The 16,024-nt window shown below is 45.3% G+C and overlaps 1 protein-coding gene across 1 annotated transcript in view; it reads left to right on the top strand.

Moving 5' to 3' along the window:
• NIPA1 (NIPA magnesium transporter 1) overlaps positions 1-6,965 on the top strand; it is a 35,012-nt gene extending 28,047 nt beyond the window's left edge. The window contains exon 5 of the mRNA XM_037132717.2: positions 1,172-6,965. Coding sequence (XP_036988612.2) covers positions 1,172-1,683 — 512 coding nt within the window. The 3' untranslated portion in view covers positions 1,684-6,965. The remainder of the gene's footprint in view (positions 1-1,171) is intronic.
• Positions 6,966-16,024: the final 9,059 nt, after the last annotated feature.

Raw genomic sequence — 16,024 nt, forward strand, 5'->3', positions numbered from 1 at the left:
CCCAGGCCCGCCTCCCCCTGGTGAGCCACTGTCTGAGAGCCGTAACCCAGTTTGATTTATCTTAACACTGCCCACAGAGGTCTCCCTTTTTTCTATGTATTTTTGATGCACGATAACTTACTTTTTTGAAAAGGGCAGTACAAAACCAACCATTAGGATCATTGTACTGGTCTAAAAGGAGAGAATCTTTGACATTACTTCCGGTAGTAGACCATCTGCGTTCCTGACCAACACCTTGAGGTGGGGCCAGCCCAAACCGCAGCCCCTGTGTTTTGGCACAGGGGTGTCCCGGCCGTGGAGTGTCTCCTGCTCCCCTGCGGCTCTCTGCGGCAGTGGGGACACGGCCACAAGATGTCTGTAAGATACAAAAAGGAATTCACAGTGAAGCTATCCAGACTGTAACTGTTCATGCCTGAACACTTAGCACTGTGGTATCCATTTCCTCCTGTAATAGACAAAATACTTACGCTACAGAGACGTGACAGGTCAGAAAGCTAGAGCTGAGCGTCCCTAGGGACTTACGTATTTCGCTGTGTGTAATGCTCCCTTTTCCCCAAACCTTTTTTGAAGGAAAAGAAGGATACTTGTTATACATGGGTATAGTAATCCCATGTATAATGCACCCATGACTGGATGCGCATTATACACTGTGAAATACGGCCCTTTATCTACCATTCAGAGCGGTGCATGTGAAGGCTTTTGCTTTTTGGTGAATGTGGGTGTTGCCACTACAAGCACGTCCTGACTTGTACCAAAAAACATTTTGCCAGAATATTTTTCTCTAACATGAAAACTTTTTAAAGATTTTATTTCTTTATCTTTAGAGAGAGGGGAAGAGAGGGAGAGAAACATCACTGTGTGGTTGCCTCTCCTGTACCCCTACTGGGGACCTGACCTGCAGCCCAGGCATGTGCCCTGATTGGGAATCAAACCTGTGAGCCTTCGGTTCACAGGCTGGCACTTAGTCCCCTGGGCCACACCAGCTGGGGCTGGGGTGCATTTTGATCCGGTGGAACCCTCTACACAAGCCTGGGCCCCTGGCTGCTGCCCGTGGGGTGCAGTCCTTCTCTCTGTTCCCAGTCTCCATCCTGCTTTCCCAGTGTCCCCCCCCCCAGATGCACCCACAGGGGCACCCAGCTGCCTCTAACACCGGATGACCCCTGTTTTCCAGTGTTCGTGGGCTACCTGTGCATCGTGCTCCTCATGCTGCTGCTGCTCATCTTCTGGATCGCGCCTGCGCACGGGCCCACCAACATCATGGTCTACATCAGCATCTGCTCCCTGCTGGGGAGCTTCACCGTGCCTTCTACCAAGGGCATCGGGCTGGCGGCCCAAGACATCTTCCATAACAACCCGTCCAGCCAGCGGGCCCTCTGCCTGTGCCTGGTGCTCCTGGCTGTGCTCGGCTGCAGCATCATCGTCCAGTTCAGGTACATCAACAAGGCGCTGGAGTGCTTCGACTCGTCCGTGTTCGGGGCCATCTACTACGTGGTCTTCACCACGCTGGTCCTGCTGGCCTCTGCCATCCTCTTCCGGGAGTGGAGCAACGTGGGCCTGGTGGACTTCCTGGGCATGGCCTGCGGCTTCACCACCGTCTCCGTGGGCATTGTCCTCATCCAGGTGTTCAAGGAGTTCAACTTCAACCTGGGCGAGATGAACAAGTCCAATGTGAAAACAGACTAGTGGGCGGCAGGGGCTTGGCCGACGCGAGGAACAGGGAAGTGGACATGGCTTCTGGTCCTAACTGGGCGGGAGGGACATGAGACCCCAAATCGCTGGGACTAGAGTTGCTCATCTGCCTGGGTGGAGTCTGGGGGCCGGGGCGGGGGCCTGGCTCTCTGCGGGCCAGAAGTTGCTGCGTGGTCGTCTGGGTGTCATCTCTCTAAGCGGAAATCTCACGTGCGTCACCATGAACCTGGAAGCTTTCCTGTCAAACGTTTTACCATTCCTTAAGTAGAAAAGAGAGGCGGGCTCCGTGTGGTTAGTCCTGGCAGGCCAGATGTCCCTCCTGGGACAATGACGTTGGACGTGGGAGGGAGTGTGTGGAACCTGACTCTGTAAATGCATCTGTAGTTGTGTTATTTTGCATCAAGCCTACATACCCTCGCCTGATGAAGAGGCATATGCATTTCATTGTTTCCAATCCCCCAAGGAGCTGACTCCCCCTCCCCCGCCCCTCACACGCTGACTGTGGATGCAGAGAGGAGAGTGTCGCACCCCCTGCGCTCTTGGAGGACTCTCTGCAGCTTCGGTCGATTTCAGTGCCTTTACTACTTGAACTGCTCACTTAATTTGACTCCGACTGTGTGTACATTCTCTTAGCTTAGAGTCACACCACCTCCTTGAGTATTACTTTACTATTTCACTATTTAACACATAAAAGTGTCAAGTGGTTATAAGTGACAGGACATTTGCTGGAAGGGAGTCAAGACCGAAGACACGTTAGAGAGATTGACCCCATGAGCATGCAGTTCTTGTCCAACTAAAGACGGTTGACTTAGTAGCATGAGGCATTTTATTTGCATTCAGTCTGCGTAACTGGGATCAAGTATCAAGCATACCCACATTCTCTTTCAGCGACCACTGTGGCCACGCAGGAGAAATGAATTATTTAACTTGATCCCCAGGCTGTGAGAGCAGAGCGTGACTGCCCTGCTCAAGCTCTGCTCACATCCCAAGCTCCCTGTGGAACAGGAACAAGCCAAGGGACGTGGGCAAGCTGAGGCCCGTCAGACGGGAGCACACAGAGGGAGATGCAAAGGAATCTCCTGCAGAAATGAGAACCACGCCCTTAGCCGGATCCCTGTTGTTTGAGATGGCAGAATCCCCTACAGCTACTTGCCCAACTCTTGTTAAACTTCTGAAATGCTGAAGAGCCGTTAACGATGCTGATATGTGGCTCAAAGAGACCGTTCGTCTGTTTGGAGTAACCTTCCCTGCACAGTGAAGGGAACAAAGTGCAGTGAAGCGCTATTTCATCCAGATACCACGTGATTCTCATGCGGTGTTTTACCTGAATAGTGAGCTGTGCCACCTTGAAAGGTGGGGTGGGGCGACAGAGATTCACTGAAGCAGAACATGGGATCCAATAACACCCAATGAAAGGTATTCACTGAAGAACAAGTATGCTTTGCCAGCCGGAAAAAACATTTTTAAAGACCCAAGGACTAGTTTCCTGAGGTGTTGACCAAAGAGACTAAGCAGAATGGGATGCTCTCACAGAGCGAAGAACACGTTTATGAATTAAAAGTCCGTGGGACAGTCGTGGGTTGTCAGTGATTCGTGAACTAAGAGCAGCAACAAAATTATTTAAACATTTAAAATATATATATTTACTGATAGTTAATAAATGCTCAAAAAGTTCCTCACTCTTTTGATCAGCTAGCAGAAGTTTGTTTTTTAATCTCAGTATTTTAAGGAATGCAGGCCTTAATTTATAGAACTGAACTTTCTGAAAATATAATGTAGCCATGTTAGTTTACCTTTAGGCATCAAAATAGTTCCCCAGGTAAGGGTTCCTCTTTGAGAAACTGAAAGAATTCATGTGGCAATACGCTTACACTGAGAAAGGTACAAGTCATACGGAAGGTACTGGTTTTGGTTTTGTGACACCTTACCTAGGCAGCTTCGCTGAAATGCCCCAGTTGGTGTCCCTTATCCTATTTTCATTTCATTTACAATTATACCACAGATACTCAGAGAAGACATTTTCAGGATCGTCCCCATGAATTTTCTAGAGTAAAACAAAAACCTTGAAGTATTAATAACCCACCTCCCTTTGAAGGCTGCTGATCCCAGGCCAGGTGGGTCTCCCAAGTTCACGTCCAGTCGGCATATTATCTTGGTCGGGGACACAGTTTTCCTTCCAGTAGGACCCAGGTCACGTGCCCATGGTATTTCACACATGGCACTCCACCCTCAGAGCAGTGGACGTGACCAGAGCTCTGACAGCCTAATTGTCAACCTTGACTTCCGACTTAACTGTATTTCTCTTCCAAGTTCATCTGTTCATAATTCATTTGAAATTGCAAAGAAAAAAAGTTTGGAAGTCAGAGTTTCAGCGAGGGCCCGGAGTGCTAACAGGTATCTGCAGAAGTGAACACAACACATTTTCATCGTCAGCCTATCCTTTGGGTTTTATCTCTGATAAAACTAAGAAAAATACCTACTGTGTGCTTGTTTCAAGCTGCCTCGGAAATATTTGTGGTCACAATGCGCAGACTTGCTACGGATAGATACTTAAACAGGCGTTTCTCTCCTCTGCTAACTTGGATGACCCCTTATTTTCTCATCAGAATCTGGGCATTTAAAAAGGTTGCTCATGGATCAAGTTTAGACTGTGTTAAGGGTTTCCACCCAAACCCAGCCCCAAGACCCCCCCCCCGGGGGGTTGAGTTGTTCCTCTGGGTGGCTACACCTCTGCAGAGAAGGTTCTGGGGATGGGCGGTCAGCTCCTGGCCACACGTGGGGCGAGATCTGCCCACAGTGGGCACTTCGGGGAGGATCATCACCCACCTGGTCTTTTCACTGCTCCCGGTTCAGCAATAAGAAATACTCCAGTTCCCACCTTTCAAGCCAGTTTGTCATACTCAGTTTTATTTGCACAAGTCCATTCCAGCAGTTAGCAGGTCGGTCTTCATTCTTCCTCTGGGTTTCATGTCTGCTAGAAGAGTGCTATTGTAGGATATGGTCACCTCTCATTGTTCTTATCAACAGTTCAGCTCTTGGTAGCTACTGGGCTCACTTCCGGAGGACAGTTTCTAGACGTATGAAGCGCTAGAGGGGCATCGTCTCCCAGGTGTGGACCACCACTTCCGGCCCCGGGGCCTGAGGTGTTGATGAGCACGGGCCCCTGATGTTGGGAGAGATCCCTCTTTTCCAAGCTGCTCGACTTATCTCCAAGACCTGAGTCATCGCTGCTCAGATCAGCAGCTGATCCACACCCACGGCTCTTTGCTGATGCGACCTTGATGTTGGCTTGGGTGGCCGCTGACTGAATAGGCAACGGGAGCGTGCTTCTGTTTAGCGCTGTTCCTGACCGTCTTCCGGGCCCCAGTGGTCTGCAGGATTTGTCCTCACTGTGCGGGACACAGGTCACTCGAGGAGCAGGATTGGATGGAGTCTCGGTGTTCGGCTTTCTCAGGGACCAAACATGCAACATTCACTCTTTAGCATGGGCCTTGCTTCCAAGGATGCGTCTGTGAGTTCTTCACGTGTGTTGCATTCATAGCTAGACGTCTGTGAACATGAGTGCAAAGGGGAAAGGTCATTTGCACACACCAGTCACCCATAAAACAGTTTGTCATATCAAATACCTCAATTTTCTCACTTCCACCTCACATTGGTACTGCTGATAAACTTTAATGGTCAACCCTTTAGCTTTCAGTGATTTAATTTTTTTTAAGATTTTATTTATTTATTTTCAGAGAGAGGAGGGAGGCAGAAAGAGAGGGAGAGAAACATCAATGTGTGGTTGCCTCTTGCACGCCCCCTGCTGGGGGCCTGGCCCGCAACCCAGGCATGTGCCCTGACTGGGCATCGAACCAGCAACCCTTTGGTTCACAGACCAGCCCTCAGTCCAGTGAGCCATGCCAGCCAGAGGTTTTCGGTAATTTTTTACATCTGGCCAGATTCTTACACTTCATTGTATACCTGAAAAGATGAAGAATAATAGTGATTGGAAGAAGGATTTGGCCCAATACCATGACTCATTTATTTTCATACAAGTTTCTCACATGCCGATAAATGCAACAAAAGAATTCTATTTTAAGAAAATGTAACCTTGATACATTAAGAAAATAATCATCTAAGAAAAAGTTGATACGCAGTAGAACAAGGATTGTGTAAATAACACCTATTTCTAATGTAGCCAGTGGGATAAGAACATAGGCCCAGAGCATGACCAGGGAGAAGGATTTACTTGTTCTTTATTCTTGAGTTGTGCAACTCTAGGTGAGTCACTTTACCTTTCTGTGCCTCAGTTTCTCTACCTCTAAAGGGTTGGGTTGGTTCTCCAAATTGACTGTCCGAGGGTGCTTGTACTTGAGCCGGTGCCAGCAGCCTCGGGTGACAGTGTCATGTGTGGAATGGCCTGGGAGTGACCAGGGGACACTTGCTCCTCTGGGCCTCCCATCTGCTCAGGACGAGGCTGTGGACCCGCAGCTTCGAGCACTGAATAGTAAGCAAGGGAAGCGCTGGCTGCGAAGTTTGCGTCATTCCATGAAGCTTTAGTTTTCTTCTTTGTTTATTTTAAGAGGAAGGATGTTATGTGTTCTGCTGTTAAATAGGGAGACTAAACAGGGACTTGGAAAGCAGCGCTGAATGGTCACACTCTGACGGGGTGTTACGCTGCTTTGGCATCCCAAGTAGGTTTATGTTCTGCAGGAGCTTCAATGGCTTGCAAACCAGATTGACTCTGTTGTGTTCGATGTGTCATGAATGATGCTGAGCTTCCTGCTTTCCAGCCACTCCACCCCGACAGCAAACTACCTGACACCAGGTGAAGGTCCGGCACTCCTGGACCACTAGTGCCAAAGGCTCTCTTTGCAAAGTTTGGCATTTCTTTTACTTATCAGACTAGAATATTTTGCCCCCCACCTTCACGTTGGTGTTTTTGCGCTTTGGAAAAATTTAAGGTTGCTGTTTTTAAGAACCATTCCTGAGTTTTTTAAATTAACTGTTACTTTCTTGTAAAAGGGAACATAATCATGAAAGAGAGGAAGAAGATGAGATAAAAAAAATGTAAAATGTGGACGGGTTGCATCAAAGGTTTTTCACGTAAATGTAGAGGGAGCTTCCAATTACCATGCTCACACATTTGTCAATGGCTGACTTGCTTACATCTTGCTGTATAGAACTAGGCATAGCATGTAATTGCCTTATGTAAATAAAAAGGCTATTTGTTAAGTTTTCCAATATTTATTAATCTGGATGTGTTTTAAAATAAAATAACATTTCTAGCTGAACTCTCGTTCGTTTTACCCTTTGTCTGAAAAGTTTGTGGCATCTCCGGTTTCATCTCGCGGTATTTTCTCAATCACGTGTTTCCCATTTGCTTTGTAGGAATGAGTAGCCCTAGGCTCCATCCCGATGTAGAAAATTTCCACTTCTGCTCATCTTAGGGAGGAAACCCGAGATGCACCAGTCCCGCCTGGGTGGCTCAGCTAGCTGGAGTGTTGTCCCACAAACCAAAAGGTTGTAGGTTCCATCCCCAGCTGAATCCCGGGGCAGAGGAAACTGATCAATATTTCCTCTCTCACATTGATTTTTCTCTCTCTTCCTTGCTCTCTAAAATCAATAAACATATCCAGTGAGGATAAAAAACTGTGCTCTCGTTTTTTTTAAAAAAAGGAATTTACCATATAGTGATTACTTTCTGATACAACAAAATGATGCCTTTAAAGAAAAGCACTTTATTTTAATCTTAACACCTTTGACATATTTTTGAAATGTACAGCAACATTATATTATCTTTTAAGCACATAGAAAAGTAGAGAATTAGAGCACATGGAAAATTCTGTCATCAGAAATATTGTCGTTAATCTTTTTTTATTTTAAATCATTTCATTATTGTTGACATAAAATACTATATTAGTGTCAGGTGTAAATCCCAGTTATTAGACATTATATAACTAAGTGATCATTCCAATAAATCTTGTTTCCATCCAATACCATACATACTTATTAGAATATTATTCACTGTATTCTCTATGCTCTGCTTTACATCCCCGTGTCTATTCTGTTACTATTAATTTGTACTTCTTAATCCCTTCACCTTTTTCACCCGGCCCCAAATCCCCTCCCATCTGGCAACTGTCAAAATGTTCTCTGTATCTATGAGTCTGTTTCTGTTCTGTTTGTACATTTATATTGTTTTCTAGATCCAGTTATTGATATGTGTTTATTGTCATTTTATTGTTCATATTTTTTCCCTCTCCTTAAAAAAGATCCTTTAGCATTTCATGTAATATGGGCTTGCTGGGGATGAACTCTTTTAGCTTTTTCTTGTCTGGGAAATGCTGTATCTGCCCTTTGATTCTGAGTGCTAGCTTTGCTGGGTAGAGCAATCTTAGCTGTAGGTCCCTGCTTTTCGTCACTTTGAATATTTCTTGCCAAATCCAACTGGCCTGCAAAGTTCTGTTGAAAAATTAGCTGACAGTCTTGTGGCAGCTCCCCTGTAGGTAACTAACTGCTTTTTTCCTTGCTGCTTTTAAGATTCTCTCTTTGTCTTTAACCTTTGGCATTTTAATTATGATGTGTCTTGGTGTGGGCCTCTTTGGGTTTATCTTGTTTGGGACTCTGCACTTTCAGCAGGTTAGGGATGTTTTTTTGTCATTTTTTTTATAAGCAAATGAAGACTTAAAAAAAAAAGATTTTCTTTATTTATTTAAAGGAGAAGGGAAGGAGAAAGAGAGGGAGAGAAATGTCAGTGTGTGGTTGCCTCTCACAAGTCCCCCATTGGGGACCTGGCCTGCAACCCAGGCATGTGCCCTGACTGGGAATTGAACCAGCAATCCTTTGGTTCGCAGCCCATGCTTAATCCACTGAGTTACAGCAGCCAGGCTTTTATCATTCTTTTCTAAAATAGGTTTTCAAATTCTTGCTCTCTCTGTTCTCCTTTTGGTACCCTCATGATGTGAATGTTGATACACTTGAAGTTGTCCCAGAGGCTTCTTACACTATCCTCATTTTTTTTTCGATTCTTTTTTTCTTTTTGCTGTTCTGATTCTGTCTTTTGCTTCCTTATGTTCCACATCACTGATCCGATTCTTGGCTTCATCTACTCCACTGTTGATTCCCTTTCAATTATTTTTCATTTCTGCTAGTGAATCCTTCATTTCTGACTGCTTTTTCTATGCTCGCCACGTCCTTTCTTATATTGTTGAAGTTCTCACCAAGTTTATCTGTCCTTCCCCTAAGTTCCTGGAGCATCCTGATAACCAGTGTTTTGAACTCCATCTACTGGATCGCTTGTCTCCATTTCGTTTTAGGTTTTTTTCTGGAATTTTGTTCTGTTCTTTCATTTGGTTTATGTGTCTTTGTCTCCTCATGTTGGCAGCCTCTGTGTGTTTGTTTCTATGTATTAGGCAGAGCTGCCATGACTTCCAGGTTTGCTAGATAGTGGCCTAGTGTAGTAAGTGTCCTGTGGGGTCCCGGGGCACAGCCTCCCTGATTATCCAGGCTGGCCCTCCAGGCACACCCATTCACGTGAGGCTGGGTGCGCCCTCCTGTTGTAGTTGAGCCTTGATTGCTATTGGCACGTCAGTGGCAGAGATTTACCACCAGGCTAATTGTAGGCAAAGCCTGGCCACGACCACTGTGGAGGATCAGCTGCGCAGGGCCCGCCCCACGGGGCGGAACTTACTTCAGCAGGGCTCTGGTGACTGCCCAGTAAACCGCTTGAGTGTGTCACTTGTGGAGGAGCTTGGGTGGTGCTTTGATGTGGTCTGAAGCTGTCCACCATGTGCCCTGGCTCTGGGAAAGTTTCAGGCCAAGGTCAGCACTGCCTGTGTTCTGTCATGGGCCACCCAGCATGAACTGCAAAGGGACCTGCAGATGGCTGCTACTTGTGCTGGGATTGGAGGTGCCCAGAAGCCAAGCTGGGAACCAAGGATGGCTGCTGCTCATGCTGCACCTGGGGCCACTTAGCTAGAGGCACGGGGAAAACTGAGGCCAGATACTGCTTGTTTGAGAGAATTGAGGAAAATCTGAAGCATGAGCTGACAGGCTGTTCATATGGAAAACCCACTGGAAACGGCTTGTGTGGGCCTGAAAGTTGGGCGGGGGGACTCAGGGACTCACTAGATTGGGGCGAACAGTAATTGCCAGGTTGACGGACACTCAGATATGGTGCCTGCCTGCCAGCTTTGTGGCTGGAGGCCTCAGAAAAGGAATAATGGCTTCTGCCAGCAGTTCTGTCTGGGAGAACTCTGGCTCTGTAGCTCTCGTCCTGATGTCAGACACCAGAACCCCCACATGTCCCTGGTGCCTTTTTAAAAAAATTTATTTAGCAACAGGGGAGTGGGAGGAGGAGATGGGGGGAGAAGGTACAGAAAATAAGTAGCATAGACAGTAGATAGAAAATAGTTGGGGGGGCAAGAATAGCGTGGGAAATATAGAATCTAAAGAACTTGAGACACATAGTCATAAACTAAAGGGAGGGTAATGGTGGGGATGGGGGGTAGGGTGGAGGGGAATGAAGGGGGGAATAGAACAACTGTAACAGCATAATCAATAAAAAAATTTAAAAAAATATTTTAGAGAGGAACATGGATTAGTTGCTCCACTTATTTATGCACTCATTGGTTGAGTGTATGTGCCCTTACTTGGGATCAAACCAACTTTGGTGTATCAGAATGATGCTTTAAGCAACTGAACGACCTGGCCAGGGCCGTCCCTGGTGCCTTTCAACTGCTGCCCCAGGGCTGCAGCTTAGAGGGAGTATGAGTACGTCTGTGTGCTGACCCTTTAAGGGGGACTGCCTGGGACTCTAGGAGCCTCTGTCTCACTTGTCCAACATCCTCAATTGTTTCTATAGCCAGAAGTCATGCAGACTTCTCTTCCTGGCACTGGAACCCTGGGATGAGGGGCCTGGTGCGGGGCTAGGACTCCTCATGAGCTATCCCAATTCTTATCTGGCATACAGGGGTGTAGGGGTGTGGGACCTGCCCTTTTGTGTCTCTGACCCTCCAATTCTTATCTGGCATACAGGGGTGTAGGGGTGTGGGACCTGCCCTTTTGTGTCTCTGACCCTCCTAACAGTTTATCTTTCTTTCGAGGGGAAGGGAAGGAGAGAGAGAGAAATATCAATGTATTTCAATATATGGCTGCCTCTCGTGCGTCCCCTGCTGGGAACTGGCCTGCAACCCAGGCATGTGCCCTGACTGGGTATCGAACCTTGGTTGTTTGGTTCCCAGGCCTGTGCTCAATCCACTGAGCTATACCAGGCAGGGCTCTCCTGATAGTTTTGACGTGGCCTCTATATATCCTTAGTTGTAGGACTTCCTTTGGGCTAGATTTCAGGCAGTTCTGAAGGGTGGCTGCTCTTTAGTAGAGCTTTGTTTTGATGTCATCTTTATTATGTCCTATAAGTCACTTCACTAAGTAAAAATAATATTTTGATCTTTGAAAATTAATGTTTCCAATTATTTTATTTTTACAGTCATTAGAAACATTTTAATTTTATATTTCAATTACACTTTATATTCAATATTATTTGTATTCGTTTCTGGTATACATTAGTATGTTATTGTCTATTTAATGGCTAGATAATAATATACTTTACGAAGTGTTTCTCTTTACATTTCAAGTGTCCATCTGCCACCATACAGAGTTATTACCATGTTATCGACTATATTCCCTATTCTGTACTTGACATCCCCATTGTAGGGAACTGATCTGTGCAGCAGTGGCGAATGTAGCCCAGCCTCTGATTCGGAAAGCCAGTGGGAGCGAGGTCGGCACACAGGAACCAGGCCCAAAGATCGGCTTTCCTGTGGGGAATCAGGCTTGCATTGTACCTAGCCTGCTTTAAGACTTGCTTTTGCTAAAACTCCCTCACCCTGAATTGAGGCAGATAATGTTTATTGCATATCTCTAAAGTAACTTCCTAAAACCTGTGCTAAACCTCCCAAGGATGGAGTGTAACCGGTTCAACCACTTTCCCCTGGCGTTTGCAACATCCTCGCCTTTGTTATCTATCCAAGGTAATCACCTAAAGCGAACCTGTGCATAGTAAATGAGGACCGTTCTCCATGTAATGTACCCAGAGGAGCAATAAAAGCCTGTCCAGGCAAAGGCTGACGTGCTCTCTCACTCAGAGAGCGGCCGTGCCATCCCTTTTTCTCTCCAGGACTCTTGTGAATTGGTTCATTGCAGCCACAACACACGGACCCTGCTGGTTGGAGTCCACGTCGCCCCGTGACTATTTTCTAACTACCAATCTGTGCTTCTTAGTTCCTTCACCTTCTTCACCCAGGCCTACATCCCCCTCCCCTCTGGCACCCATCAGTCTGTTCTCTGTCTTTGTGTTTGTTTGTTTTGTTATTTTTTTAGATTTCACATATAAATGAAATTATACGGTGTTTGTCTTTTGCTATCTTACTTCCTGACTTATTTCACTCAGCACATTTTATGGCAAATGGTAAGATCTCATTAAATTATATATATAGGATTATATATTTTTTATTTATTTATATTCAGATACTTGTTTTTCATATTTTAAAGAAATTTTAGCATTTATCTTTTAACAGATGGTAGCAAGAAATTCTATGTAACAAATTATTACAAAACACAAGAACACATACAAGGTATTTCAGGTACTACCATGATAATGCACATCCTTATTTTCCCCTGAAAAATTTGGGCAAAAAGTGTGCATTATACATGACAAAATATGGTGTATGTATATCAATTCTCTGTTCATCGGCACTTAGGTTGCTTCCATATCTTGGCAATTGTAGATAATGCTGCAATGAACATAGATGTGCATATATTCTTTTGAATTCGTGTTTTGGGTTTCTTTGGATAAATACCCCAAAGTGGAATCACTTGGTCATGAAGCAGTCCCTTTTTAAATTTTTTGAAGACCCTCCATACTGTGTTCCACAGTGGCTGCACCTTGTATGTGTCTGCATTCCCACCAACAGTGCATGAGATTACCCACATCCTCACCAGCACTTGTTTTTTGAAAAAAAAAAAATTCTTTTAAGATTTTACTTATTCATCCCCAGAGGGGAAGGGAAGGAGAGAGGGAGAGAAATATTAATGTATGGTTGCCTCTCGTGCATCCCCTGCTGGGAACCTGCCCACAACCCAGGCATGTGCCCTGACTGGGAATCGAACCACAATCCTTTGGTTCTCAGGCCCACGCTCAATCCACTGAGCCACGCCAGCCAGGGCTGAAAAAAAAATATTTTATTTGAGCAAAGATATGTTTTCTTAGGCTCTATCCAAAAAGATTTAATTATACTTTGATCAAAGCATTCTTATAATGAAATCAGGAACAAACATTTTCATTTACAGATTTTATTTCTTTTTAGAGAGAGGGAAAGAGAGGGAGAGAAACATTGATGTGAGAGAGAAATATCGATCAGCTGCTTCTTCCTTGCTCCCAACTGGAGACTGGGACACAACCCAGGCCTGTGCTCTGGTCAGGAATCAAACCCATGAGCTTTCACTTCATGGAACGACACCCAACCCACTGAGCCATACCAGTTAGGGCAGAAACAAACATTTTTAAAAATCACCAAATATTTCTTCTTTTTTATTAAAGATTTTATTTACTTATTTTTAGAGGATGGGGAAGGGAGGGAGAAAGGGAAACACCAATGTGTGGTTGCCTCTTGCACGCCCCCGACTGGGGACCTGGCCAGCAACTCAGGCATGTGCCCTAAGGGAAATCAAACCAGGACCCTTTGGTTCACAGGCCTGGGCTCAATCCACTGAGCTCCACCAGCCAGGGCCCAAATATTTCTATGAATAATCCTCTACACTTCGGTTTTGGGGGTTGGGAAGTGGGTGAGCGCCCAATTTTACAAAAGCTTGCCCTGATTGCTTCCTACCAGAGAGCTTTCTAGTGCCAGCTGCGAGTGCTGCAGCTCACTTTGAGGAGCATAAAAAACCAGGCCTGCTCCCCGCCCTTCGGAGAGTCCGTGCTCCAGGCCCTCCATTGCTGAGTCACATCCCTGTGTGATGACCTAGGCATTACCCACATCTTTGTAGCAATGTTAATCACACCCTGAACCCCACTGGGCATTTTTTATTTGAAAGATACATTTATTGATTTTAGAGAGGGGCAGGGAGAGAGGAGTTTTGCTGTAAGAGGGAAACATCGACCAGCTCTTCCCATATACACTCCAAACAGGGCTTGAACCTGTTACCTAAGTATATGCTGTGACCAGGAATCAAACCCAAAACCTTTTGGTGTATGACATGACATCCAACCAACTGAGCTACACCAGCCAGGTTAAGTATTGATGTACATCATGATGGTGTATGAGTAAAACGAGATGGTGACCATATCCACCACCCCCAGAGGTTTTTTTACCCCATTGTCATCCCTCTGCATTCCTTGCCCCCTTTACTCCCAACCATGCATCTGCTTTCTGTTTTTTTTTTTTTTAAAGATTTTATTTATTTATCTTTAGAGGGGAAAGGAAGGAGAGAGGGAGAGAACTGGCCTGCAACCCAGGCATGTGCCCTGACTGGGAATCGAACCGTGGTTGCTTGGTTCCCAGGCCCGCGCTCAATCCACTGAGCTACACCAGCCAGGGCTGCTTTCTGTTTTTATATGGGTCCCCGTTGTGTGGTTGGTAAGGTATGTGAATGTCATACACGGGATGCACAGCAATTTGAATTTGAACATTTCAGGTAAAATGTCATAATCTGGGCTTCAGTGTGATATTGTTAAGTTGCGGAATGACATGCTTATGATTTTGTAATAAAAAATTATGTAATAAAAAAAAGGGGTGTTATTTGTGCCAGACCCTGTATATTACCTTCCTGGAATTTTATTTATTTGTAGAATTTTATATAAATGTAATCATTTAGTAGTACTTTTTTGGCTTGTCCTTTTTCACCTATCATAATTAGTTTGAGATTTAGCCATGTTATAACATGTCTGAATGGTTCATTTCTTCTTATTGATCAGTAGTATTCCATTATATGGATATACCACAGTTTATCCATTCATCTGCTGATGGACATTTGAGTTATTTCTATTTTTCTTTTTTAGCCATTACAAATAAAGCTGCTGTTGAGTATTTACTTATATGTATTTGAAAGGATATGTACTTTCATTTGTCTTGGGTAAATACCAAGGGGTAGAACAGCTGGGTCACATGGTTGGTATATGTTTAACACGTTATTTTTCAAATTTTTCCGAAAACATTTAACTTACTTATTTTCAGAGAGAGGAGAAGCAAGGAAGTAAGAGAGGGAGAAAAAATAGTAATGGGTGGTTGCCTGTCATGCGCCCCCTACTGGGGCCCTGGCCTGAAACCTAGGTATGTGCTCTGACTAGGAATTGAACTCGTGACCCTGTAGGTTCGCAGGACAAGTACTCAGTCCACTGAGCCACACCAGCCAGGGCAAGTTCTACGATTTTTCTTCAGATAAACCAAGCACAGCATTCTTTACAATCATCTGCCTCCTAGAGGCATCTGATGGGATTTTAATTACTTGCCAACCCATGTCAAAATGAATGGTTTAAAACAACAATCATTTGTTGTTTTAATGTCAGTGCATCAGCAGTGCAGTTTGGTGGACCTCAACCAAGTTGGTTCATTCTCAGGGCTCAGCAACTCTCGTCTCTGATCACTCTATGGTTCAGCTAGGTGGCTTGGCAAGTTGCTCTGCTTCACGTGATCTTCTCCTGCAGCAAACTAGCCCAGGCTTCTTGGCATCATGATTTTGGTGGGAAGCCACCACATTTTCTTGGCCAAAGAGTCTCAAGACTAAGGCGGATGGAGTGGAGCTCAAAATCACTCTACTAAATATGTGTATGGTACAACCTCGAGGGTGGGCAGGTTAGTGCGCGATTCCAGCAGCAGGAGGAAAACGTGCACAGCCACAGCGGTGGGGGATGTCTGATTTGCCTTTATTCTGGGTGGGGTGATACGCACGCACCAGCGGGAACTCCAGCTAGGTATCAACCTCGGGCAGCAATGATTATAGAACATAGCTTGATTCTGCGCATGTGGCCCCTTACTCGAGATTATATGAACCCCGCTGAGCCCGGACACCCGGGTGAGGGAGCCTGACTGACTCCATTGTCCCTACTGTGTGGATGGGTAGATAATCAGAGCCGTTTTTCGTCAATGAGACTCACTTACCCTTTTCAAATATTCATTCTAATTCCTTATTTTGACATGCCAGCCAGCTAGAATTTGCCTGAAACCAAAGTCGTAGGCAAAAAAGGTCCTCTTGTTATAGGAAAATGAATCGACCAGACACCAAGGGATTCTGGAGTACGAGGTTTATTATTTAACGTGCACGGGCATTTAACATGCACGAGTCAGTCTCC

Source organism: Artibeus jamaicensis, unplaced genomic scaffold, assembly GCF_021234435.1.
Source record: "Artibeus jamaicensis isolate MK-2021 breed Jamaican fruit bat unplaced genomic scaffold, CSHL_Jam_final scaffold_612, whole genome shotgun sequence".
NCBI classification, from domain to species: domain Eukaryota; kingdom Metazoa; phylum Chordata; class Mammalia; order Chiroptera; family Phyllostomidae; genus Artibeus; species Artibeus jamaicensis.